The sequence below is a fragment of the Panthera onca genome, chromosome E1 (genome assembly GCF_046562875.1).
Source record: "Panthera onca isolate mPanOnc1 chromosome E1, mPanOnc1 haplotype 2, whole genome shotgun sequence".
NCBI lineage: Eukaryota > Metazoa > Chordata > Mammalia > Carnivora > Felidae > Panthera > Panthera onca.
The window spans coordinates 11043754-11070618 of NC_138352.1; the positions used below are offsets into that span (position 1 = coordinate 11043754).

The following is a 26865-nucleotide window of genomic DNA, read 5'->3' on the forward strand; positions in this document are numbered from 1 at the left end:
GAGGGGGCTGGGTGGAGAGGTGGGCTCCAGACAAAGCTGGGGGGAGGGACTGAAAGGTGCCGCTGTGCGTCACCCAAACACACATTTCCCGTGCCTCAGTTTCCCCATTAGGACTCCGGCAGGCTGGTCCCTCGTGGGGGACCCCCCTGGTGGCCCTTTCCTCCTCCAGCCTGCGTTGGGCCCGGGAGGGAAGGCGCCTGGCTGGGTGAGCACATGCCGGGCTGGGGCCCTCTGGCCTCACACCCTGTCCCTCCAGGAGAGGACCCAGGGAGGGTGATGCTGGAGACAGGCCCAGGCCAGGACCGCAGACTCAGGCCGGCGAGCCCGGGCAGGCCCTCGCGGTCAGGGACATGTGAGCGTGTCCCTGGGCATGCTTGGCCCTTGTGAGTCCCCAGGGCCAGGGAGGGGGCTGCGTCTCCTTTGTCGCCCTTTCGCCGGGGACTATGGGTGCAATTCTCCCCATTGTGCAGACGGAGGTGCTGAGGCCCAGGCTGGAGGGGACCCCTGAGGACTGCCTCTCAGCCCCTTCCTCCCAGGGGACACAGAGATCACGGAGAGTTCATCAAGGGGCACTCTGGAGGCCTTCAGCGCCCCCACATCTTCCTCCCAGCCATTCCCCTCCTCCCAAACTGGCCCTTGCCTTCTCCTAAAGTTGCAAGCAGGTCCATTTTCAGATTTTTAAAAATTTTATTTTTAAAAATGGTTTATTGTAAATAACTTTCCATGAAAAAGGTTAGGTTGCCCCACAGGGCAGGAGGGTGGATGTGGGAAGCAGACTGAGGGGCTCAGGGGAGAGCGGGACACTCCCCCCCCCAGCAAGCGCGGGCAGGGATGCGGGCGATCCGTCCCCCCCCCCCCCACCATTCCTGGTCCCAGAGGTTCTAGCAAGCTCCATCCCTCCCAGTTAAGCCTCAGCTACAGCTACACTCACTACATTAGTCTGTCTGTCCCCTCCCCACTGCAGCTCAGCTGCCCCTGCCCCCAACCCCCAGAACCCCAACTCCCCCACTGCTCTCTGCCTCAAAGATTAGGGATTTCCACTCTTTGCCCCCACCTCTAGGGATGGGGCCAGGCAAAGACCCCAGAGGCCTTAGAAAACCTCCTCGCCCACCAGGCTCCCCGACCTCATTCTGTCTCTGCCTTCTGTCCCCTCCCCCCTCCTTCCCCAGGCCCAGGGGGGAGGCTTTGCCCGGAGGGGCCTCCAGGGGGTTAATTTGCTGTCACCTAATTAGCATTTGTTGTACCTGGGATCTTTCTCTGGATAGAGACCTGGGGAGGACAGCGGGAGAGGAGGGAGAGGTGTCGTAGCTGAGGCACCCAGGGGCGGGCCCTGTACTGTCGCTCCCCAGCCCGGGCCAGCGCCCCTCCACGTGCAGCCCCCACTGTGCGGGGCCGGAGCCCGTCCCTGGGGCAGGAAAGAGGAGGATCAATGAAACACTGTGTGTGCGGCCGGGGGCCGGGGAGGCAGCAGTTCTGGTCCTGGGCCTCGGCTCTCAGCCTCCTGGGCTGGAATCTGAAGGCAGCCCGGGCTGGGGGCCGCAGGGCCTCGTGGGGCCAGCCTCGGGAGACCTGGCCCAGCCCCTGCCCGGGGCGGTAGGGTGTCCGTGGGCCTGTGCCGGGTGGGTGGGTGGGGGGGGTGCATTCTGGGCCCTGACGCGGGCACTGTCCAGAGCTGGGGGCGGGGCCCGGCCTCTTACAAGAAGGCGCCCACGCTGGCCCAGTCTTGCAGGTCGGCGGCCAGGGTGGCGTCCCCGGCCTCGAAGAGGGGCTCCGGGGGCAGGCAGCCACTGCCGCTCTCGTCCCAGGGGTGCTGCAGGAAGGACGTGGCCAGGAAAGTCTCGTCGAAATCCAGGCTGTCGGCCGCCTGCTCCACCGGAGGCCCCCAGGTCGCGGGGCAGTCGATGTGGCGGCCGTGGACGGTGAGGTCCACGTCCCCGTGCGAGGCGGGGCTCAGCGGCGGGCTCAGCTCCAGGGCCTCCAGGGTGCCCAGCTCGCCGCCCAGCGCGCCGGCCTCGAAGATGGCCTCCCAGTCAAAGTTGCCTTTGAGGGGCTCCAGCTCGCCCTGCTCCTCCTGGGTCAGCAGCAGGGTGCTGGGGGCCCGCGGGACCTTGGCCACCCGCTTGGGCAGCGGCTGCTTGCGCTTGTGCCCCAGCCTGCCCTCGCCCGCCTCCCCCGTGGCCTCCTCAAACTCCCGCAGCAGCTGCTGGGCCTCGGTGTTCACGGTCAGCGGCCCGGCCCACGGGGCGGCGCCGGGCTCCTGCGAGGCCTGGCGGGCGAAGGCCGGGTGGATGTGGACCGGGGGCAGCCGCCGCTTCTTGAAGGCCCCGCTCAGCAGCCGCTCGGCGTACTGGGGGTCGATGCGCCAGAAGCCCCCCTTGCCGGGCTCGTCCTTCTCCCGAGGCACTTTGATGAAGCACTTGTTCAGGGACAGGTTGTGGCGGATGGAATTCTGGGCACGGGGAAGGGAGGGGGAGAGGAGAGAAAGAGGTCGGCTGGGTGAGCCGGAAGGGCCGGCGATGGGGGGGGTGGGGAGTGACTCGTGCTCCTGCCCGCAGGGGAGGAGGGACGGACACAGCGCTCTGACCGGTGGCTCTGGGACACAGGCCACAGGGCACCGGCGGCCAGGAGTGCGGCCGGGGGGCTTTTGTTCCCTGTTGCCGGGATATCCTCCTGCTCAGTCATCCGAGCCCTGAGCCGCAGGGTGGCTCTCAGGGCCACCCCGGCCTGCCCTCCCTCCCTTACCCCACCGCTTGCGGTCTCTGGCCAAAGGCTTCAGCTCCCCCAGGGCCTGGACGGCCATCTCACTCCGCCTGGGCCTGGGCCTGGGCCTGGCGGGCCCTGTTTGTGAAGAGTGGGTGGGTTGAAAGGTGGGGGTGGGGAGTGCTGGGCTGTGGAGGGTGTGAGGGTGTGTGCTCTGAGCGTGTGTAGGGATGAAGTGGGGGGGGATCTGATGCCTTGCCTTGTTTGTTGAGCCCCTGCTGGCCTGCCCTCCCCGCTCGGCCCCTCCCCCCCCCACCCCACCGCAGGCTATGAGGCCTCAGTTGATTATTACCCAGCCTGGAGCACAGCACTCATTCCTGACGCCCAAGTCCCGAGGCTTAAGCTTCACGGGCTTGGGGGAGGAGAGAAGGGGGGGGGGGTCTCTGCTTTCTCATCGAGGGTACAAATGACACTTGCCCCAGTCAGGGCCCCAGCAAGTGTGGAATGGCCTGGGACCGGGATTCTGCAGCCTGCTCCCGGTGGGTGCCCCAGGGAAGAGTCTGGGCGTTCTGGGGCCTCTCTCTCCAACTAGACCCTGATCTAAAGTGGAAGGCTCATATCTGCTTGGCCTCAAATCACCACTCTGCCTTGTTCATTCCTAGGTGCACAGTCTTGTCCAAACCACGCCAGGGGACAGGGGTTTAGGGCCCAGAAGGCAGAGCACGTGGGTGGGTAGTGGCCCCCCAGTAAGGCTGGGATGTTTACATGGAGGCTGGGCCCCTTGGCTGCTCTGTGCCAGGTTCCGGAGACTTGGAACATGAAGCCAGTGAGTGCGGCAGGGAGAGCCCCTGTGGAAAGCACCTGGCCCAGGTAATTGTCCCCCCGGGGAGGTTGACTGAGAGGAGGGGGAGGACAGGAGGCAGGAAACTGAGGAGGAGTTGGGTGAGGGGCCGGGGCAGCAAGGTTACTTTAGGAAGGCCCCACAGTCCCTCCAGGGGGACACAGCTGGCCTTCACATGCCATGTCCCCCCACCCCCAGCCCACCTCCACTGGCCAACTGCAACAAGACAGAATGCAGAGCCTGGCAGGGGCCATGCTCCAGCATCCCATCCCGAGTTGGGCCTTGACAGACTGTCCTCGGGCAGGGCGGTGTCTAGGAATTCTAGGACTTGGGACAAAGATGTGTCCCTTAGTCCATCATCCTCTCTTAGAGGACCATGTCCGCGCATAATCTGGCCCTGATCTTTGGGCTGGGTCTGCTGGACGAGCGACAGGTGCTTTCCCCATGAATTTTGGGGTCTGCATCCTTTCTAAAGCCCTTTCAACCTCCTCCCTCCTCTCTCTCTGAAGTCAAAGGGAGGGGCAGTTCCAAGCACTGGGCTCCCTTGAGGTCCTTCCTCGACGGCCTTCCTCCCTTGGGGCCCTGCCTGCACAGCGGGCCTACTCGGCGGCGTGCGGACCTGGGACCTAAGTCCAGTCAGTCCGCCCCGCGTGGGGAGAAAGGAGGTGAGTGGGGAGGGAGCGGCCGCCACCTGCACCTCCCCTACCTGCCAGGTGGGATCAGCGTGGCGGAAGTAGCAGAAGTTGTCCGTGATCCACTTGTAGATGGCCGACAGGGTGATCTTGGTGGCCTTGCTGGCCTGCATGGCCATGCAGATGAGCGTGGCGTAAGAGTAGGGCGGCTTCACACTCGGGTTGGTGGCGTAGTCCACGTCGTCGGGGGGCGGGGCCTGCAGCCCCGGGGGCGCGCTCCGCGACGTGCATGACGACGTGGGCTTACCCGGAGTGTGCGGCTGCCCCAGGCAGGCGGGATCGGCCGCCAGGGGCGACCCCGGCGCCACCGAGCCTGGCACCTGGTGATGGCCGTGGGGGTCGGTGCCCCCCGGCGGCAGGGCGGGGGCCTTGGCGTTGAGAATGGAGAATTCCTGCAGCCACTGCAGGCTGGTCAGGCTGTCGTCCAGGGCGGCGGCGGGCTCCTCCAGGACTCCCTCCGGCCCCGCCTCCTCCGCCGCCCCTGCACCCGAGAGGCGTAGCCAGCTCTCCGCCATGTCTGCGGGGACCCTCCGAGGGGGCGGTCAACATCCACGGCTGAGCCGGGGGTAGCCCGCCGCGCTCTCCGGCCCGCTGACTCCCGCGGCTCCAGTTACAGGGCCTCCCGGACGCGCGCTTCCATCCCGCGACCAGGGGGTCGCCTCCTCGGAAGACCAGTGTGGTTCCTGCGAAGGACCACGGCGGGAGCTGAGCACTTTCCCCACCCTCGACGGGAGAGTGTGTGCGAGGAGGGGGAGGCTCCTCTAAAATCGTCCCCGCTGCTGGGGAGGATCTTTGCTGGCCGAGGTCTGGGAAACAGGACCAGTGCCCTGGGGTCCGACCCCCGCTGTGTCCATCTCACTCTTTTCCTCTCCGAGGTTTTAGAGGAGACTTTCTTTACTGGGTATCCGAGGCTATCACCTTCTCCCCCAGAGCGGGAGATCAACCCTCTCACAACAAATGGAAACGGGGCGAGGGAGCCCAGGAGGGCAGAGGCCAGAGACGCGGAAGTCGTCTGATTTTTGAAAAGAGATATTAGGATGGGGGGTAACGGGGAAGGAAGGAAACAGGATAGGAATTACAGGGGGCGAGAAGTAAGTGTCCCCCAAACTCAGATGTCATTCCCGGATCCACCAGTTCACTCGAGGACGGATGGGAGAGCGGGCTGGTACAGACACCCTCCCTTCCCGCGGCCAGCAGCCGTCTCAGTCCCTTACCTGGCTCAGAGCGCAGCCCGGGCCAAAGGAAGGTTCTGGAAGAAGTTCCTCCCACCCCCCGCGGCTCTCTGTCCCCAGCTCGAGTGCCCCGCCAGCGCCCCTTGTCGCCCCCCCGCCCGACGGCGCCTCTCTGAGCGCTAGTGGCCCCCGGACCGGCATTAAGTAGCCGCTGCAAAGGCTTCTTCTGCTGCCATGGCGACGCTCCGCCCCCATAAACAGCTTCCGCTGCTGCTATTGGCCAGTGCGTTTCTAAGGAGATCGCGGGCTCTAGCCACTCTCTCTGGCGGTAACTCTCATCGAACTCCCTCCTTCTGCCGCCCTCTCCCGCGCCACCCAGCCCCCCTACCCGCCACCGCGTCCCGGCTCCGCGCATTCCCGCCCGAGGGCCCCGCGCAGGACTCGGAGAAGCGCGCGGCTCTCGCCCGAGGCCCCCGGCACGCCCGCGAGCCGTCCGCCGGCGCAGCCGCGCTCCCGCCCTCGCTCCCTTCCTGTCCCGGCTGCTCCGGGCGTCCACGGCTCCGCGGACCGAGCCGGGGGCGCGGGGGCCAAGGCTGGGAAGGCTGGGAGCCGGCTCAGGCTCGGGAATCGTGTGCTTGGGGTTTCCTTTCCTCTCCTCTGGGCTCACGTTTCTGTGCCCTTTCCCACCCTCCCGACCCTGAGTGTCGTCTGGGTGCCCGCGGGCAGGTCTGACTCTCCGATGCCACCTGCCGCTCAGGCCCGCAGCAGTGGCTGCACCGATCCCAGGCACACCAAGGCGAGCAGGGTTTCCCGGTAAGCGGCCCCCTCCCCACCCCTGCATTCGGCAAGGTTCCCGGAAGCTGACTTTCCAGAGGCTTCTGCGGAAGCGCTCTCCCTCCTTTTCAGATAGCTGAGGGAACAAAGCCGGTGAGTGAAACTCACAGAGGTCACAGACTTGCGGAATTCTCGTAGCAGGGTCATTCGCCCCGCTCGTTTCACCAACTTTCTAGTGGCATGGACTAAAGGTAGGGGGACACCAGGGGCTGCTTCCTCCCCTCCTCCTGGTCCCTGGCCGGTCACCAGCTTTCCTGCTCTTCAATTATTGAGGAGCTGCAGTGACGGAAGTTCTCCGGTTTAAGGGTGAGGGTGGGGTGAGGGCTCCATACTCAGGCCTCCGCCCAGAAGCTGGAGGGCAGGGAGTGGGAAGCCCGTGTCCTCAGGGTGGCCCCTCAACTCCCACCTCCCACGCGGAGCAGGTCTTTCCCTACCTTCTGCCTCCCCCACTCCGCCATTTGGAGAGTCTCTTGAGGAAAAATGTTTGAGTGCTGGAGAAAGTCGGACAGAAACTTTCACAAATGAGCCAAGGACACAGTTAATAGCTCTCCTTCCCTTGTAAACAGTTTTATTCGTTTTAAAGAATCATGCAGCAGTCCATAAATATTGCATCCTTGATGTCCCCACTGTAGTGTGCCCACGAGTGTACTCCAGGGAGTGAGGGGTACACAGATGGCACAAACAGTACACACACACACACACACACACACACACACACACACACTTGCACACACCAGGTGTGCAGGTCCTAAAGCAAAGTGATCAACCAGCATGCCAAGATCAGGTGGACAGGACACCAACTCTCCCCAGGTGAGACAGCTCAAAGTGTGCGGCTCTATGCCCAGGAGATGCCCCAGTGCGGGCATAAACTCCAGTGGGTGGAGCTGGGTGGGGAAGGAAGGAAGGCTCCACGCGGCCGGGATCAGCACACCACCTGGAGGCCACGGGGACCTCGGGCCAGAGTTGGCAGGAGAAGCCACAGGCCTCCAGAAGTCCGTGCCCTTGTGCGAGAGGCCAGGCCCCATCCCATCCTCACTGGGCCAACTGCTCCTAACACAACTGTCTCCGGATGACGGACTGGGTGCGGCAGGGTCAGGAGCTGCCCTGTTCCCTGATCAAGCTGACTAAAGACCAGCTCCTTTGGATGGGATGTTTCTGCTTGCCTCAGAGCCAAATGAGAACAAAGAGGTAGGAGAGACAGAGTGACAGAGACACAGAGGGACCGGTCCGAGAAACAGGAGCGAAAGGGCCATTTCTGACCTGGGCATGTCTTGATTATGGAACCAAGACCTTAAAGAATCTTTCTGAGCCTCTTGCTGGGAGAGGACCCAGCCTGTGCTGTAAGGAAGGACACAGACCCTCCAGGAGGGGCGATGATAATGGTTTTTCTCTCGGGGCTCCTGGCCACTGTGGCAACTGTTTACCTACATCTCCTTCATCTTGGGTAACACCACACGGTGAATACTACCTGCCGAGAGGGCAGGGAGGCTGTGGGCCGCCACCCCCGGCTGAGGGAAGATCCCCACTCCCTGGGGCTTAAACTTCAAGGAAATCAGGCAGTGGGGTTATTGCTCTGACCTCAACCGCAGAAGGGGCCGTAAGGATGTTGGGGGAAAGGACAGGAGTCGGGCCTGAAGCAGCAGGGTCCAGAAGCCCCGGCAGGGCCTCAGAGAAGGGGACATGGGGACTCAAGACAGAAGCTTAGATTCAGGCACGACTCACATATCGTGTCTGTTGGGACAGCAGGCCTTCCCCCCACCAGGGCAGGACCTGAGCCATAACCACTAGGCCGGGCAAGGGTCACCACCGCCTGGCAGTGCAAAGAAGCCACACGGAAGGGGTGAAGGATTCCCCGGGCACGGGGCTCACTTTGGGGTGTTAGAGACGACCCTGAAAGGCTCTTCCAGGGTAACAGTTCCAAATACAAAGACAGGCCATCGTGATGGTCAGAGCCTAAAGGCTCTGTGGTCTCTGGGCCTCATAAATTGCTGTATCTAACTCTGCTTCCCTATCTCATGCTCCACTGAGAGACCACCTTTTCCCAAAGCCAACAGACACATCTGTGCAAGAACTGTGCGGAGCCACCGATGACAACACTGTCCAGAGAGGAGGAACTCCCAGCAGCTTACAGCCCGGCCTCGCTGTTTTAGACTTTTGTTGACATGCCTCGCACGGGGCTGAGGAGAGGTGGCGGGGGTGGGGGTGGGGGTGGTGCATATGATCTGAACCACAGAATCTCTGAATCTCTAAGGAGCCTGCGGGAGGAGTGCCTCCCCCTCCCCTGCTCAGGCTCGGCAGGTCTGGGAGGCAGGGAAGGGTAACACTTGGGGTGGGGAGGCCCCGGCTCCACGTGTGCCACTTCCTGTGGGACTCCTGGGCACCGACTTGCGAATCACTGTTCCACCCCTCTCTCAGCCTATCTCTTCAACTATTGACAAAAAGGGGTGGGGACAGGGACAACAGATAGAAGAACACCACCGGACCGGGCTGTGGTGAGGGAATGTGAGAACATCCGACAGCTCCTAACACAGGTGCCTGGCACACAGAGGTGGTCAAAGATGTGTTTTCTGAAAGGTCACCTTAGGATGGAGTCCCAGGCCTTCAAGAACGCACCTGCTCCTAAATAACCCTCCCGAGGGTCATCACGTAACTGGGGGATGCTCAGATTCGAGGCCTCCTTCCTAAGCACACAGATGCACGAGGCACAGGGGACCAGCTCTGTGACCAGACCAGATGTTCCAGAGACCAGAAAATGCCAGAGGGGTGTTTGTAATGAAGCTGCCAAGACTCCAGGTCTTCTTGGCTGTGCCCCCTAAGGAGAAAAAGATGCACGAGGAGCAACCAGCCCGTGGACCTGAAGGTCAAGGTGGGTACCTTCCAGAGAGTCTCTGCAAGAGGTCTCATGAGCTGCAGTTCACTGAGAGGCTTTGGCCCGCGAGGAGAGAGGAGGCTGCCAGTTCCTTCTGGGTGGGGAAGGGTGGGGATTACGGAGGGCACCGGGCCGGGAGCGGGGGCAGGCTGACCTCCACGTCTAGCTTGCATCTGGGTGTAGAGAGTCTTCGAGGTTTCGCTGAGGACGCCGAGGAGGCCAGCAGTCCAGTGAGGCCGGGATGGAACGTGAGGGTGGCAGGGAGCCCAGGGACGGGCTGGGGCTCTCACACGGCCAAAGGACCCCACACGCAAGGCCTGTCCTGGGGGTCCTCCAGGCTGCCGGAGGGTAAGCGCGGGCGCTGTGTGTGCCGACGACCGACGTTGTCATCGGCCTGCCAGGTGCCTGGAGAAGAGAAAAGAAGGGTATAGGAGCCAGACCCCCGGCCAGGTCCGGATGGGATCTCCAGCAGGATAGCCCAGGAGTTCGGCACGGAAGCTAGCAGGACGCGTGTTACCTGAGACCCCCATGTGTGTGCAGGCCACAGCGAAGGAGAGAGAATCGGGCGAGGTGGGCACCCAGGGGGCAGGGGGCTGTCCCTGTCCTAATGGGCTAGGGACAGTCACGGCCACCATGGACTGCAGAGAAGAACATACAGGGTATTTCTCGTTCTGTGCACCTGCCCTGCAATCCACTTCTGTGTCTTTGTTTTGAAGTTTGCCTAGATGGTATGGGGGGTCGGGCTGAGGTTTTCCCCAGGGCAGGAAGCAGTGGAGGGGAGTGAGAAGAGCGTGTTAATTTGGGCTCGGTGTCAGTGTTTGCCGTGGGAGCCGGGAGGGGCAGGACGGGGCTGGTTGCTCAGCAGGGTGCCAGGGACAGAAAGGTTGGGGGGGGGGCGCGCAGGTGTGACGGGCCCACCTGCCGCTCTTCATCTCTGTCCACCCGAGCAGCCCTCTGGGATCACCATCAACCCCGGGAGACACCAGCCCGAGAGCCTTGGGGTCGCCCAGGCGGCACCTACAAAACTCTTGTCCTCCCCCAAACCCGCCACGGCTCCTGCACAAGGAGCACCGGCTGCCTGGTCTAGAAGCCCATTCTTGGCTGCTCCGTCCTTCGTGCTCTGTATTTCATCCGTCACTACCTCCTGTCTGTCATCAGAAAACCTGGGCTTCCCTCCTGGCTCATGACTGACGGACTGACCGCGTGCTCCTGGGCGGAAGCCTTGATTCACCCACCCATCGAATGGGAGCGGAGTGCTCTCCTCACAGGGCTGCTGGGACGACAAAACAAGGTGACACGGGAGTGTGCAGAGCAGGGCGTGGCTTGTCCAGGCTGCCCTCTTCTCTCCCTGGGGTCTCCCCTCAACTCTCGTGCTGGCCCCGACTGCCTTTTCCCAGTGGCGCCCTCCAGCGCAGTGCGAAGCTCCCCGTGACACAGAGGCTCCCGGGGAAGACCTGACTCCACGGGGCCCGCGGACCTCCAGGCTGCGCCCCCCAGGTGGTGCCCCCAGCCCGACTGCGGCCACAGTGTGCACCTCAGACGGCGAGGGAACCGCCAGGCCCTCGGCCTCCTCCGTCAGACTGCAAGCTCTTCTGGGCAGGCCCGGCCCTCAGAGGACTCATGCAGGGGACAGGCCGGGCTGAGCCGGTGCAGAGGGAGGGCCCGAGGCTCACTGTGCTCGTGTTTGAGGGGCTCAGCCTCCCGCCAGGGCCCGCCCAAGACCCTTTCACGGCCCGCACACTAGGACTGAGTAGCTAGAAACTGCGTATCTCCCGGAAGTGCCCTGGTGTGATTATCCACCTAAAGGCTCTGGCGGCAGTGTGCGGAGGGGGGGCCCCTGGGGCAGAGAAGTGAGTGGAACAGAAAATTCGCGGTGTCTCTCGAATCTAGATGGAAGCTGGAGATTTCGATTCCCTGGAGTCTAGGACATGGGCCAAAGTGCATTCTCCTCTAAGGGAGGCTCTCTTCAGTGTGACAGGATGGACAGAAGGCAAGATTGCCCTTTGAGTCAGGAACCCCCAAATACAATGAGTTGTTTGTTCACTTATAGAATTTGGTAGATCTCATACCTATTCCTCAATGTTTATGGGGCAGGACTCCGGAACTGCGGCTGTTCGGTAGGAAAGACCAAAAGCAAACGGTGAACGAGAGAGAAGACACACATGCATGCACAAAATAAAATCCACGCCACCGCCGCCGCCAACCAGCACGCCACGAAACACCGGACCGACAGGCCGCCCTCACTCTGAATTCGCACGAGTGCCTGCCACAGACCACCGCTCTAGGACCCTGAGCCAGGGCCTGGAACCGATCCTGCCGGAATAGACTCAGCACTCAGACCTGAAGGATCTGTTCTCGCCAGCTTCTTAATTCACTCCGTGGCGAGGGGAGGGTTAGCAGCAGTCACGTGGTGCCCTTCCTGCTCCCCCCCTCCCCCCCGAAAGGACTCCGAGGGGCCCTCAGCAGAACCCTGCTGCTGCTCCCGGGTCACATGTGCAAAGGGGGAGCCTCGCTGCAGAGGGCAACCGGCTCGCAGACGGGGCTTCCCGGACACATGCTCCCACTGGGTCCGGCCCTTCAGCCAGAAACTGGAGCTTGTTGACTGAAAATCTGTCGTGGCGACAGATCAAGGTGCCTTCCCATTTAGAGGATGGGAAACAGGAGGGCAGAGAGACCTCTAGAGGTAGATTTGGGGAGCACACTTAGGGGAATTCTGCACACCCCTTTCCCAGCTCTACCAAGCCCCTGATTAAATGTAGGCGCTCTGACAGTTTGATTGTCTCGTGGAGTTTCCAGGGGAAAGAGAAACCTAATTCAGATTTCTCCTTCGTGTCTAGGAAATATGAAGTCTCCTAGGTGCATCTCAGCCTCGGGTTATGAGGCTTGAAGACAGGAGGAAACTGGATTTCAAGTTTTTGCCGGTATTGCTGTGCTTCGCTGGATATGTCCCCCCCTGCACGCTGCGGTCATTTAACAATGTATCTCTATTTCCACTAACAAACCCAAATTATGTTGGCTTTTTTTCCCCCCTATCACCTACACTACCCAGAACCTTATCACTTACTCTACCCAGACTTGTCACTGGTCCTCTGGCCACTACGTTGCCACCTGCGTGGTATTTCATCCAATTCCTTGGAGCCACATCCACTCAGCATGGCTTCACGGTCCCAACCTGCTCACCACCTGCACCAGTCAACTTAGGCTCCCTCCCCTTGAGACCTTTTAGAACACTCTCAGAACACGCCACCCCCTTGGTCTTGGAGCCCAAGAAGGCCCAGAAGCTTCTTAGGGGAAGAAGGGCTGGAAGGCCACGGGTGCCCTCTCAGTGACACTCCCACAAGTGGGAGAGGAGTGGTGAGGACGGGGACCTGCGTGGTCTTCGTCACGGGCCGGGTCTCCCGGCAGAGCACACATGAGCATGGGGAGCGTGGCATGTGGGGCGGGGAGAGCGCGGGATGCTCCCCTTGGCTCCGCTTCTCATCAGCCCTCCGCGACGGGAGTGGCGCCACCCGGAGAGGGAAACCGACTCGAGCAGAGACCAAGTGCCTGAGAAGCTGTCCTGGTGGCCGCAGGACACGGAGCTGAGCCAGCCTGTGGGTATCCCAGAGGATGGTTTGGACTTAACAGCTGAGCGCGAAGAGGCCTATTTATTCCACTGGACCTACCAAAGCGGATACTCCTGTTATTAATCCAACAGATGCTTCCAGAGAGTTCCCCAGCAGGCTGCTACCAGTGTGATGCTAATGGTAGAACCAGAGGAACATCTGGCCGAGAAAGCAGATGCGCCTTCCCTCTCCTGTAAGAGCCCTTGAGACCTGTGGTGAGAGGGCACAAGGGGCCACCTCACGTGCCTCTACCTGAGTCGCTCTCCCGACAGGCGTCACGGGCATTTGGCTGCACGTCTGGCTTGGACTGTGAACCTAGCTTAATCCCAGCGCGCTGGCTCTTGAGAGCACCATAAGGAACCCCGGAGGTCCTTTCGGCTTCCCGCAGTCCCGCAAGTGGAATAAATATCAACAAGCAGGTTGGCCAGAGAGAGTCAGGAGGCGGAGGGAGCGGAAGGAACAAAGTCAGTTTCCACCAGCATGGTTGGCTAAAACCGTGCCTGGCAGCCCCCTCTGCCAGAAAACGGGGGTGAGGGGGAGCCCCTCGAGGGAGACAGGAGCCTAGCAGAAGGATGGCTGCTAGTGAGCTGCCACAGACACAGGGCAGAGAGGACAGAGATGTCATCATTCCCGACTCGTGCCCCAGGATGCCAGTTCAAAACGACTCCTCCTCATAATGCTTGCCACAGAAGCATCCCCGTTTTTTGTGGAACAGGGACTCATCTATTTTGACAAATATTTTTTTCTCAGGAAATCTCCTATTGAGTGCAGGCCCTCGCCAGTTAGGACCGGAGACCTAGGCAGAAGCCTCTGGCATGTGCACACGCCCAGCAAGCTTGGTGTCGGGCACAGCATGGCTGGCGGGGGGGGGAGGGGTCGCGGGGACAGTGCTGGCGCAGAGTGAACATGAACTTCCATACGAGGTCTACGTGACATAAATGAGCTTCAAAAGAAACAAACCAGACAGATTTACGTTTGGCAAAAAGACGTGAGAAACAAATGGACAGACGGAAGCAAGACACGGAGCGGGAAGGCGGGAAGTGAAGTGTGCCTGGGCCCCACAGCTCCGGTCCAGGCCTGACACGGCATCCTTTGTCCTCGCTGAACGTGAAGAGTCCTGGGCAGGACCTTCAGGACAAACTAAATAGAAAACAACCGGAGAGGCCTTTGAAAGGCTGCAGAAAGCGCCTTCTGGGGATTACGGCTTCCCCGCCACGAGCCTGTGTGGGGCAGGGCGTGCGAGTCCCCGTGTCTCTCCCAGGCTGACGGAGAGCGGCCACCACAGGAGGCTGTGCTGTTCCGACGCCTCTAGCTGCTTCGCTGAGCGAGTAAAGCACTGGACCCATGATGTGACGTGGCTGTTCTGAAGTTCAAATAAGTCTCCATTTCAGGGGATGTTGAAGAGATTTACAGACACCACAACGTGGATGACCATCTCTGCTGTGAAACCAGGAGGGCGGTTTTGACCTAGTCTACCCGGCCGTGATGTGCCTTCAGAGGGGTTCGTGGAGCCCTTGAACGAGCACATGGAATAGAAGGGGGTGGGTGCTTAGCGGGATTAACGCGGTTCCCGTATAGGAAGTTATCCCGGGTTCGGCTTAGTATCATGAGAGGGAAAAAGGGGGCCTATCGATAGTCCTGACTCAACTTAAAGTCAGGGCTCCGGGGAGCATAGTCACCCTCGACCCCTGACTTCTCGTCTGGGATCCAAGTCTATTAAGTACAATGCAAATGTAACCCAAAGCTCACTGGATCACAGAGCCATTTGCTAGTCTAAAAAATGTCGGCTTTCAAATTCCTCCCTGTTCCTCTGAAGAGCTATGGATCCCCTTTCCAAAGGCTCAGGCTATCTTTCCAAGACCTTCTTAGAGAGGCGGGGTCTGCCTCAAACTTCCTGTTGATGAAAACAAGACCAGGCTACCTGCCACGGGGCCTGCAGGATGGGGGTGGAAGGCTGCTTGGTCAGGCCAATTCGGAAGAAGGGGGGTTTTTTACTCCTGTCGTCCTGTCCTCATATTCTTGCTCAGGGCAGGGTGTGCTCTCTGCACAAGTTCAAGGACTCTCCCGAGGCCTCCTCACTTCCTTTCAGCATCTGGCTTCCAGCAGCCTAGCACAGCCCGTGCCTTCTTGCAGGAAGGCCGGGGCAGGAGACAGGTGTCCCAGGGTGAGAGCAGGGGTGCGAGCAGGGGAGCATCTCCCACCAAGTTCATGTTCAGCAGACTGCCACTCACCGGGTAAGCAGACCTCAGGGCACAGCTTATTGTCCAGTGCTTTCACGCTTGCGATGCCAAAGTCATTGTTATTGTCACACTCCATACCTAGAAATGCGCGTGTCCTCTGGCCTGTAAGGGAGTTAACGCAGTTAGAGAGGGGCTGGCGGTATTTTTTCTCTGCTTTGCTGTCCTTAAAAAAAAAAAAAAAAAAAAATCTTAAGGATGGAGACAAAAAAAATCAAATCATATGTTTAAAAAAAAGACAGTAATTAAGTGGGTAAAGAGTGGACAATAAAGGAATCAAATTGTGTGAGGCCGCCTGTGTGCCTGCCCCGTCCTGCCCTGTCTCCCTAACTGGCTGCTTCCCAGCAGGTGCTCAGCCTGCTGGAGGCCGCGGGGTACCGGCTCATGCAGAACCGCACTGGTGTGGACCGCGGCGGGGAAAGCTAGGGACAGCATCTGCCGAAGCTACCCCTGCTCCTGCCTGGGTCTGGGGTGTGTGTGTGTGTGTGTGTGTGTGTGTGTGTGTGTGGTGTGCACGCACGTGCGTGTTTATGACCACAAGGCTCTGTAAGATGATAAATACGTACAACAAACACTAAAAGTCTCAGTTTCCATAATTTTGCATATAAAGTCAGAATCACCACATTCACAAAATTATGTTTTGTTTTCCTATGAAACGTGTTATTTTGAGGCTGCCTTAAGGGTCTGACCAGAAACCTACAGACACGTGAGGGGAAGGGGAAAGTTTCAGAAGTTATTTTTTCTAGCTCCCCCTGTGCCGCCGTTTTTCTCTTGGTGAAAGGGAGAGGGAAAAACGTAAAACCACCGTGCGGGCCGTGGGATGTCAGGCAGAAACCGCCCGCCACCCTGCAGTTTTCAGAAGCGAGTATTCTATGGGTGGGAAGCAATCACAAAGGGCAACTCGGGGACCTTGAGCGCCGAAGGCGTCCACCGAGCGGACGACGCGCCGGGCCCTGTCTTGGCTGGCGTGCAAGCGTGGCAGGGGCACAGCCTTGGCGGCCGTCCCCTCCTCCTTCAGGGCTTCCTGGTCAGGGGAGAGTGGTCAGGCCAGCATGCACACCCCTGAACTCCCCAAGCAATGGCCAGCGCTAAAGCAGAAGCAGGTAGGATGACATCTGCGTCCGGGCTGCGGCCCGGGTCTGCTCTGGAGGTGCCCTTCTGAGGGAGGAAAGAGACGCTGGCCCCTGGAGCACGTGGTAGTCCATTCCCAGGGCCCCCCACCCCCCGACTCTTCTCACTTCCCTGATCTGAAGATCATTCCTTCTCTCCCAGCCTTGCTAGAAACAAAACTCTTCCATCTGAAGCTATAACGGGGGCGTGAGTTACAGTAAAGAAAATTGCGATGACAGCCTACAAACGCCCGTCTACATGGAGCAGCTGGCATCCGTCGCCTTCTCACCCCTGCTCTGCGCCCACTGGCTCCGAAGGTCCCTCCACTAGCGAAACGTCAGCCACCTTCTTCACCAAAGCAAAACCAGACCGACTGCCCGACGGTCCTTTCTCCCACGTGGAGGAAACTGTTCTGCTGCTGTTCCTAATCATGGGGGCTGCCAGAGCAGCTCTGGGGGGGCGGGGGGAGGGCTCAGCTGCAAAGCGGAAGCGGGAAGGAAGGAAGGTGACGAGGGTCGCCCAAGAAGCTTCAGAACTTAGTCCACGAGAATTTAGAGCTCCCCGTGCGCTTTGTGAAGCAGCTCCGTCCTGATGTCCTCGGCCCTGAGGCCTCCAAAAAGCCAGGAAGATCGCTGCGGCCCTCAGACTCCCTGCTTGCCTCGATACTCCATCAAGAAGGCCGCCTTTCCCCACCAGGCACACTGGTGCCACCGAGTCATCCCGGTGTCCCTGTCTGTACCCTTTGAAGAATCCCAAGAGGGGAAATCTAATAAGAGGGAGCGAAAGACCAGGTCTTTTACCATCTTCTTGTGGGGGGGGTCCATCCTCTTCCTCCATAACATCATTTCCCTAGGACAGAAGGAAGGCGCTATGAGTCTGTAAAAGCAGTGAAATGAATCTGTTGGTCAGCTGAAGACAAGTAATTGGCCTAATGGTATCTCACTCCAGGGCCTACGTCAATGGCATACATCTCCCGTCGTGTCTGAGGGGCCCGGGAGGCTGAGCAGAGACAGATTTTCCTTGGTGAGGCGTGGTCTGCCCGCAGGGACCGCGTCTGAGGCCCGTCACAGATGTGCCCGGGGAATGTCAAGAATAGCCTTGGTAACAGTTTAGCTCATACTGTCTCTTGAAGGTAGAAATAAAAGTTGTCAAATGAAAAGGTAAATAGTAAGATCATGGAACTTTCAGAAATTCCTTTGGGATCCCAAACCCCAACGGGCTCTACTCCCGCGAGAGCATCTGGCTCAAGAAAGAGTGCTAGTGCCCTCACTGTGACCTGGGCCTGTCATGCACTTCGCGAACACCTCCATCAGGGCATTCTCATACTGAATTGTAATCCTGTCTGCACCACCTGCCATGGGGCTTCTAGACGGACAGGACATTTAGCGACTCTACACACAACATGGGGCTCGAACTTACGACCCTGAGATCAAGAGTTGCAAGCTCTTGTGACTGAGCCAGCCGGGCACCTCTGCATGAGTCTGTCTATACAGTCAGGGTCGGGGGGGGAGGCCAACACCAGGTCACTGGGGTCTTTGTGTCATCCCGTGCCAGGAGGTGCCTGAGACAGTCATTCTGTGTAAATACTGAGCGAACGAAGGACACGCACGCTCAGGTGGAGGGTCCGACCCAGAAGAGTTCCCTCTAGGACCCACTCCACACCTGCTACGCTGGGACTGGCGCACGGTGCGGTGGGACAGTCCACTGACCGGAGTGCGTGGCCACTCTCCCCTGCACACCACACCCCACCCCTAACTGAGCCAAGCCTGCCACCTTAGGAGGCCTCTTCCAGAACAGCGCCCATCCTACCGCGTCCCCCACCTCCGCCAGCGCCAACAGCCCCACCATCGGCGTTACCTCTGCGTCCTGCTCCTCGGCGGCGAGGCCGACGAAGTTGCTGTCCGGAGATGCTGCCGGCATCACCTGCCACAGAGCGACAGAGATCAAGGCACAGACTGACCCAGCTCGCAGGGTCTGCGACCCGAGCCCTCGGCACGGAAGTGGCACAAAGAGAAGGGTCAGAGGTGAGGGGTGTTTGATTCAACGACCCCACCTCGTCTGCCAGGCCCTCCTTCCGAGCCCGGCGGGCACTCGGCAGCTGTCCCCCCGGCAGACCGTGGGGCGAGCTGCCCTGGCCGCGTGTGCCGAGTCACGGCAGCAAGGACCGTCCCCAACCCCGGGCTCCTCCCTCACCTCTCCTTCTTCTGAGGGGGCCCTGCTGGCGGCCCGGGGCGAAGGGAGCGCCTCTCCCTCTTCTTCAGTGCCGGGGGCGATGTAAGAGCCGGACATGGAGGAGACCGTGTCGGTGCTGATCTGGGAGTGGCGGCTCTGGGAGGACACCATGGACATGACGGACTGGGCCAGACTGCTGCTGGCAGGGTCTGGGGAGGCTGGAGCGGAAGGAAGGAGACGGGAGGTCAGGCTTCGGCGAGCGGACTGAGGAGCGGACCCACCTCCCTGTGCTCACGCAGCGAGGACCACAGCGGCCACACCGCACCCTTACCTAAAAAGCTTCGGGTTCAAGGTTTTCCGAGGTTCTGCCCCTTTGCATTTTAGAGCTCAGGACTCTACCCCGGGAGCCAGGGTTTGCTCGTCTCTGACTTAATGTTACAGGAACCGCTGACAGCAGGCCGGGAAACAGACGAGGACTCCTGCCCCCCTGCCTGGCTGTCAGCAGGACCCCCTTGCCTCTGACTCTGGCCTCGTTAGTCACTCAACTTAGGTATCAACCTGCTGGCCCAAGTCCATCCTGCAGGAACTGTCAGGGGTGCTGAGCGCTGGGCCGAGGGGCCGAGCGTGCAGTCCCCCTCCCTCATGTACCTTCTGGGGAGGAGATTGTGGAAGAGAGAGGCGTCCCTGTGCAAGACGACTGGTCAATAGCTCCCGACGATGACATGGTAAGATTCTCACTTTCTGGAGTTATGCCACATTCCTGGAGGGAAACAGTTAAGTGCAAAGGGAAGGGTGTAAGGGCAGGGGGCTGGCTACGGAGGGTGAGGGGGGCATCGGGGGCGCTGAGGGCCCCTCCATCAGGGGGCTACGTGCAGAGGAGGGGCGGTTTCTCTTGTCCTCACTTCTCTGCCGCCCTGGCCTGGAATGGCTGTCTCCCAGGGGAGGTGCAAACTTCAGTCAGCACATCCTGCCTGAGGCACAGCATCTGCTAGGGCCATACAAAGACTGCAGCTCAGGTGACACAGGTCACCCAGCAGCTGTGACACGGGAACACCCCAGGTTTCCCCAGGATTATAAACCGCTTTCCTTCTGAAGGAGAACACAAAACCAGCAGAGGCCTCACTGCCTGCCAGGCACCTCCGCTTGGATATCGGGTTAGTTCCAGCTCAATCGACCTAACACAAACACTACCTTTGCCTCCCCACCCACTCCTGACACCCCAGCTATCGGTCACCTGGGCCAGTACCCTCACCCCATCCCAGGCAGATGGGGATTCTGCCCCTATAACCTTTTCTCCAGGAGTTTTGTTTGGTTTTAAGTAGTCTCCACACCCAACGTGGGGCTTGAGCTCACGACCCTGAGATCAGGAGTCACGTGCTCTACTGACTGAGCCAGTGGGTGCCCAAGGAGCTCTGTGTTTATTGTAGCTCAAGGATTCCCTCCCGCCTGGGCCAGTGGAATCATCCAGACGGCCCTGCTGGTCTCTGGGCGGCCACTGTGTGCCTCCGTCAGGCAGGCCTTCCTACAGCAAAGCTCTCCCAGACAGCGGGCCTGCTCACAGCCCCGGCCTCTGCCCTACACCTCTGCGTGCCCTGCCCTGGCCATCTCAGATGCTTCTTTCGCCTTTCTCTAGGAGTCTAAAACACGCTGAGAGTCAGCTCAAATGCTACTCCTCCACTCTGCTCCCCTGGTTTATAACTGCTCTTGTCCCTGCCACAGCACTTTACTGTCCCTTCTTCTCTATTGTTAAAATCCGCTCAACGGGGCACCTGCGTGGCTCAGTTGGTTGAGCGTCCGACTTCAGCTCACGTCACAATCTCTCCGTTCAGGAGCCTGAGCCCCGTGTCGGGTTCGCTGCTGGCACCGCGGAGCCTGTTCTGGATCCTCTGCCCCTCTATCTGCCCCCCCCCAATAAATAAAACATTAAAAAAGATTCATCTATTCATCCATTCAGCAAACAGTGCTAGGCACAGCACTGATACTTGTGTGCACGTCCTGTCCCCAACCAGACACTGAGCTCCCAAGGTCAGGAACCACTTCATCAGGTTTGCCTGTTCACTCTCCCTAGCTCACCGCCGTACAGAGAGCAGGGGTAATGAACCTGTTCAATGAAGCCTGTGGGGGGCACGGGTGGCAAGCCCCGCCCTCTTCCACCGGCCTCCCAACGCACCTCTGCTGGGCCTTCCTGCTGCCTGTTCCCACGCCCGCAACCCGCTCTCCTCAGACATCTGCATCGTTCACTCCCTCACCTCCTTCCGTCTTGGTTCACAGACTACTTTTTACAGACAGCAACCCCCACCTCTGGCCTTGAACTCCCTTGTCTGACGAGCCAATCCACAGCACGGTCTGACACACCCCTTTTCTCCCGTCTTTGCGTCCATCCTAGCCCCGATAGCAAGAATATCAGCGCCACCAGGGCAAGGACTTTTGTAGTTTCCTTACTGCTACTGTCCTCAGCATACGCAGCAGTGCCTGGTAGAGAACACAGGCTCAATATATTGTTGAAAAGATGGACGTAATGAAATCTTTGCTGCTGTCTCAAAGGGTGTTCCAAGGTGCCTGAGGAACAAACGAAGGCAGACGGACCTGGAGAGGCCTGTGGGACGGAAGAACCTGTGGTCCAACGTCCGAGAAACGGAGGGGAATGAAATTACCTCTTCGAGATGCTGAGCTGAGGGTCTCTGAGAGAGCGGTGTCTCTGACTCGCTGCAAGAACGCTCGTCTTCCTCTTCACGCAACACAGAAGAGTTCTGGGAAACAGACCTGTAACAGTCCGGAGGGGAAAGCATCTGGCGCCAGAATCCACACGAAGAGGGGGACTGGCTTGTACTCTCACGAGCCGGACTCCAAGGGAAGAAGAGGCCCGAGAGGGGACGGAAGGAGCCCAGGTCTTAAGAAGGAGGACGGAGGTGGGAAAGAGCCCTAGGGGTAGCCTGAGTGCTTTTCAGGGTGTCAGAAAATCTGGGCTTTACCTTTAACTCCTTTAGTAACTTGTGTCTGTACCTGGGAAAAATCACTGACATTTTTAGGGTCTCAACATTTTCATCTATAAAATACGCTCCTTAACTCTGCCACAGAAAGCTTATCATGACTTGTGCCTAGTTGGATTTAAATGCTTATGAGGTACAGGTACAGATTACAAGGTTCCTTCAGTCTTTAGACTGAGCGACGCTCCCCACAGGCGTCAATGACCCTAGGGATGTCCTTTTCCCCCCAAAACACATGAGATTCGCCTGTCTGGTACCCACAGGTACCGTAAGTATCTTCCTCACCTACGGAATGGGGGAACCTTCTGCCAGAGTGTTCACCCCAGGTCTTACGTGGGACAAAAAAGCTCCGGGAACAGCCCAGAAGGTCTACGCTGCCCTGGGGACCCAGGACGTGAGCCAGCACTGAGGAGGTGAGAGAAGGAGTGAGAACCTATCATCAGGGCCTTGAGGGGCAACACTGTCGAGCACCAACCACTCACTTGGAGAGACTCTTTTTGAGCTCAATTCCTTGGCTGCTACAGTCAGACAGGCGGTCGAGTGGGGAGAGCGTCCTGACAGGGGGCAGGTGGCCATCACTGCCGTACGAGGGGAGCATTCCCGAGAGGTGGCCGTCTCCAAGCACGTGAAGGGCAGGGGCCGCTGGGGATGGGGTGAGGGGCCCATTGAGGGCCTCCAGAAGAGACACAACTTCATAACCTGGTGGAATGTTCTCTGAGGACTAGGGGAATCAGAGACAGGTTGAAAAATTAATTAAGTACTCTTTGTTTTATGACATGATCATGTTTCTCACTCTACACTGAAAAAAAAAATGTTTTCTTTTACAGCTGGTCTGGCAAGAAAAGCTTCTGCAAAGGAGGCCAAAGAAAGACACAATGTCAGGGAACCTGCATATTCCTACATTCCGCTTACAGGCGAACATCTTCTCAGCAATGTTTATTTTTCTGATTGTAATGGGAATGCATGTTCGTTACAGGGAATACGTGTTCATTACCGCGAGATCATGACCTAAGCAGAAATCAAGAGTCAGACACTTAACTGAGGGAGCCCCCCAGGCGCCCCTATCTGTAAATCACAATTTTATATCCTGCTTTATTTTAGCAAACGTAAGTATTTTCCTTCACACATGTCCCCTTGTCATAGATTCCATGTTTCCTACCTGTTCTCCTCTGCCCAGGATTTAGCTGCATCCACCATTTCCTACTGTAAGCAACATTTTGAGGAACATCCTTGTGTACAGATATTTTATTGTTTTTGGAGATTTAATTGGCTTCATTAAGCAATTCGTGAAGCGGGCAACATCCCATCTAGCAAGGAGAGAGATGCTACCACGAATCTTTTTTTTTTTCCACATTGTTTTCTTGGTATTAAATTCTTAGATCTTCGATGACCAGATACAGATGTTTTTAAGGCACTTGATGTATACAGCTGTACGGTTTTGTTTCTTCAAAGAGCCTTCTAGTCACACTCCCATAAGCAGCACAGAAAACCTATTTCAACTGCTTCTCTGACAGCATGGAGTATCTTTAAGAAGCTTTCGAATCTGGGGGCGCCTGGGTGGCTCAGTCGGTTAAGTGTCTGACTCTTGGTTTCAGCTCAGGTCATGATCTCATGATTGGTGGGTTTGAGCCCTGTGTGCAGACAGCGTAGAGTCTGCTTGGGATTCTCTCTCTCCCTCTCTCTGCCCCTTCCCTGCTCATGTTCCCTCTCTTTGTCTCAAACTAAATATATAAAACTTAAACAAACAAACAAAAAAAGCTTTCGAATCTGGAAGGTGAAAAATGGTACCTCATTTTATTTTTTTTTAATTTTTTTTTTTTGAGAGAGAATGACAGAAGGGCAGAGAAAGAGAGGGACAGAGGATCTGAAGTGGGCTCTGTGCTGACAGCAGCCAAGTCCAATGTGGGACTTGAACTCACAAACCAATGACATCATGACGTGAGCCTAAGTTGGATGCTCAATGGATTGAGCCACCCAGGCGCCCTGGAACCTCATTTTAATTGATTGGTATATGGTGGATCTCTAATGTGGTTGACTTAAAAAAAAAAAAAAAAAAAAGATGTTAACCAGCTAAGCATCCTCTTCTGAGAATTAAAAAAAAATATTCTGGGGCGCCTGGGTGGCTCAGTCGGTTAAGCATCCGACTTTGGCTCAGGTCATGATCTTACGGTATATGAGTTCAAGCCCCGCGTTGGTCTCTGTGCTGACAGCTCAGAGCCTGGAGCCTGCTTCGGATTCTGTGTCTCCTCGTCTCTCTGCCCCTCCCATGCTCATGCTCTGTTTCTCTCTGTCTCTTAATAATAAGTAAATGTTAAAAAAAATAAAAAAAAAATCCTTTGTCCATTTATCTACTGTTTTATCATATGAGCCATGGCAAAGACATTGTCTTTCCTCTGATATAAATGCTGAAGACATTTTTTTCTCTAAATGATTTGTTGTTTACCTATTTTAATTTTTTGCACATGTGAACTTTTACATTTTTTATACGGTAAAATCTACCCTTCTTTTTTTTCTTTCTGTAGTGTTCCTCTGCTTTTAAGCTTAGAGAGTCCTCTCCCATGCCAAGTCATTAAAGAATCACCTATAATTTATTCTCAGTCTTTAATATTTGGTTTGGTTTCGTTTGCTTTAATATAGTTACTCTATCTGGAATTTTAGTTGTTAATCTGGTAAGGAGTAAAGTGCTAGGCTGATTTCTCCTCCCTAAATAGCTAACTAATTATCCTAATACCATGTACTGAATAATGGCTCTCTTCTATTGGTGTATGAATCTGAAGCCGGTCTCTGCTACGACAGCACAGCTTCGAGGCTGCATTCTAACGCCATCACTTATGCTGTGAAACCGAGGTGAAATATTTCATCCACTCGGGTCGCAGTTGCTAAAGCCATGAAACGGGATAAAGAAAACAGTTACCTTCTTCGAGGACTCGGATAAAGACAGTAAACTGTATTCAAATCCAAAACAATCATCCCCTTGTTCCTGCTTGGGGGGAGTTCCAGAGCTGGACCCCACTGGGAGGAGGCTGCACGCAGACAGCTCTAGGCGTCGTAAATATTAACTGGACGCCCAGTTCCCAGGGAGGAAAAGGGGGATTTAATGATCAGTATCCAATTTTCCGTGGTAATACCGGTCGGTTTTAACACAATGTGACCTCAGCCGGCTTACCAAATACTGCAGCGTGCCAGGGTTTAATTACTTGTTGCAAAGTCAGGTAAAGAAGGGTGAGAGGTGAAAAAAAACCCAGCAAGGAGAGCAGAACGCCTGCCTCACAAACGGTCACGGTGCCCAGCCCAACTTACTGAATGCTCTTCCGAGTCAGATGTCTGAGACGAGATGATGGGGTTAAAGCCGGTTGGGGACAAGGGGCCCAGTTTTTTCCTCATGGCCCGGATCTGAAGCAGTGCCCGGAAGGCTGGAAGAAGGAAACAGGCCATCGGGCCATCCTGATGCAGGAGTCAGGCTACACGAAAGCCCGGGCAGAAACCACAGTCCCCCCACCCCCACCCCAGTGTCGGTCAGTTCGCAGACCCCGCTGTCGGGTCCCGGCCTGCGGTTCTGGGGCTTACGCAGTCGGCAGATGGGGCAGTTGTTGGCCTGGTAGCGCAGGGTGTCAGCACACGTGTTACACAGGCAGAGGTGGCGACAGGGCAGAATCAAGGTGTCGCGGACATCCGAGAGACATACCACGCACTCAGCGCTGTTATCGCTCACTTCATCCTCAGCCACCTGTCCCAGGAGACAGAAATTCAGCCGGTGACACAAAGCCCTTCGTGTCCTCCATTTTCTTCACAAGCAGCTTTGCCTGAAGAGCTGAGACAAGTGGTAAGAACAAAACCTTACATTTGCTTTGGACTTAAAAAAAAAAAAAAAAAAAGTTTATTTATTTTTGAGGGAAAGAAAGGCAGAGAGACAGAGAATCCCAAGCAGGCCCTGTCAGCACAGAGCCTGACGCTCTGTGCTGGGGCTCGATCCCATGAACTGTGAGATCATGAACTGAGCCCAAATTAAGAGCCGGATGCTCAATGGGCTGAGCCACCCAGGCGCCCCTGCTTTGCCTTGACTTTACCGTTCAGCAAGTGTGTTCACATACTGGTCAGTATCACTTCTTCTGGGAACTATTTATCTCAAGCTCGTCCTATGGGGCTCAGATCTGTCCTCTCCGACAGATCTGGCGGGGCCCTAGGAGACCACACCAGGAAGGGCAGGGGCCAGGTAACTGAGTGACCAGAACTCTGTAGAACAACTGATCCCAGCCTGCCTGTGTTTTTCATTTTGGAAGTGATGTAAGCATAAGCATCTGAAATAAGGAACAAGAGAACACCCTCCTAGGACCAAACTGATTCCAGAGTTGGTCATGCTAAACCCCGAGATCCCAGCTTCATCAGAGCATTTCTTACTCCGTCCCCAGGGAAAAAAGTACATTCAGAATTTCGGATGGAACTTGCCTTAGAATCCTGGGTGTTGTACTTGTTTTCAATTCCATAGATCTCCTGAAGGAGGTAGCTGACCCCATCTACCTGAAGAGCAAACAGAGAAGTTCAAGGGCAGGCTGACTCAACAGAGATAAGTAGGAACTTGCCCCTCAACCTTTTCTGGTAACCAAGGACTACTGATGCACAATGAAAAAAAGCAAAGGCCTAGACAAATAAGGATGCTTTTTTTTTTTTAATTAAAAAATATTTTTTTTTTAATGTTTATTTACTTTTGAGACAATGCGAGAGACAGAGTGCAAGCAGTGGAGGGGCAGACAGAGGGAGAAACAGAATCCGAAGCGGGCTCCAGGCTCTGAGCTGTCAGCACAGAGCCCGACGTGGGGCTAGAACTCACGAACTGTGAGATCATGACCTGAGCCGAAGTCGGATGCTCGACTCACTGAGCCACTCAGACACCCCAAGGATGCTTTTATTTACTTATGTTTTCTCTTTGACAGAGAAAAGGAAATCCGATGTTTGATCCACCCACCATTATACCCAACAGGGAACATGAAAGTTCACAAATACAACACTAATCTGTGTACTGCAGCTCACTATTCCAGGCAGTTAAGAAGGGATAGACTAAGCAAATGGAAGAACGTGCATCAAAATAGAAGCATCAGCTATGTAACCAAAGTTAAGTGTAGACATTACAAAACCAAAGGAATGGAAAAGAGAAAGAAAGAAAGAAAGAAAGAAAGAAAGAAAGAAAGAAAGAAGTAGGCAAGGGAAAGAGGGGAAAGGAAAACATCTGAAGCAGAGAGAGACAGTAAGACCTTGAAGGGGAGGCCAATGGAGCCCCTCCACCTGCACGAGCCACCGTCACCCACAGAGCCAAGGACCCCTCTTGGCCCTGTTCCTTAAAACCCCAAGTTCAATGCCCACTCCCACTAGCCTAGCCACGTCAGAGCCAAAGCAGGCCCTTTTCTTGTTTCTTTACATGAGCCCACTCCTCCTTCGGCTTCACCTCTGTCCCACTGATCCCCTCCCCTCAGACCTAGCCTGTCACTGATTTTATACCTCACTCTCCGGTGTGACAGAGTCAGTTGCTAATGCCAAGCTAGCAATAGGAAAATAGACCATTTACCTTGAGCTACCCTAGCCTTTCCATCCTATCTAGGCGTTCTGGGAAATGAGGCCTCCCCATGAGACAACTCACCAAAGCCTGGCCGT

At 57.0% G+C, this 26865-nt stretch overlaps 2 protein-coding genes across 4 annotated transcripts in view; both read right to left on the reverse strand.

Moving 5' to 3' along the window:
* Window positions 1–673: 673 nt before the first annotated feature.
* On the reverse strand, window positions 674–6005 carry FOXJ1 (forkhead box J1). Its single transcript, XM_060645318.3, has 3 exons — window positions 5448–6005; window positions 4248–4916; window positions 674–2449 (listed from the first exon to the last, which is right to left on the reverse strand). Exons 2-3 carry the CDS (start codon window positions 4746–4748, stop codon window positions 1694–1696), a joined length of 1257 nt encoding a protein of 418 aa, XP_060501301.1. The 5' UTR covers window positions 4749–4916; window positions 5448–6005; the 3' UTR covers window positions 674–1693.
* Window positions 6006–6781: 776 nt separating this feature from the next.
* The window catches only part of RNF157 (ring finger protein 157), an 82337-nt gene continuing 62253 nt past the window's right edge, over window positions 6782–26865 (reverse strand). The window contains exons 9-20 of one of the 3 annotated variants that reach the window (XM_081791111.1): window positions 25666–25733; window positions 24787–24946; window positions 24520–24632; window positions 21702–21940; window positions 20887–20995; window positions 18881–18992; window positions 18254–18441; window positions 17918–17983; window positions 16861–16909; window positions 14945–15055; window positions 11178–11218; window positions 9404–9513 (exon numbers count right to left, since the gene is read on the reverse strand). In XM_081791111.1, coding sequence (XP_081647237.1) covers window positions 11178–11218; window positions 14945–15055; window positions 16861–16909; window positions 17918–17983; window positions 18254–18441; window positions 18881–18992; window positions 20887–20995; window positions 21702–21940; window positions 24520–24632; window positions 24787–24946; window positions 25666–25733 — 1256 coding nt within the window. In that variant the 3' untranslated portion in view covers window positions 9404–9513. Of the gene's footprint in view, window positions 9514–11177; window positions 11219–14944; window positions 15056–16860; window positions 16910–17917; window positions 17984–18253; window positions 18442–18880; window positions 18993–20886; window positions 20996–21701; window positions 21941–24519; window positions 24633–24786; window positions 24947–25665; window positions 25734–26865 lie in introns of all 3 variants that reach the window. The other 2 variants (XM_081791110.1, XM_081791112.1) reach the window with 2 other exon arrangements.

Bases quoted from the DNA above. Each gene is read 5' to 3' on its own strand.
- FOXJ1 (XM_060645318.3), bottom strand. From the start codon at position 4,748: ATGGCGGAGAGCTGGCTACGCCTCTCGGGTGCAGGGGCGGCGGAGGAG. The intron at 2,450-4,247 runs GTAGGGGAGGTG...CCCCGTGCCCAG, and splicing joins ACGCTGATCCCACCTGGCAG to AATTCCATCCGCCACAACCT.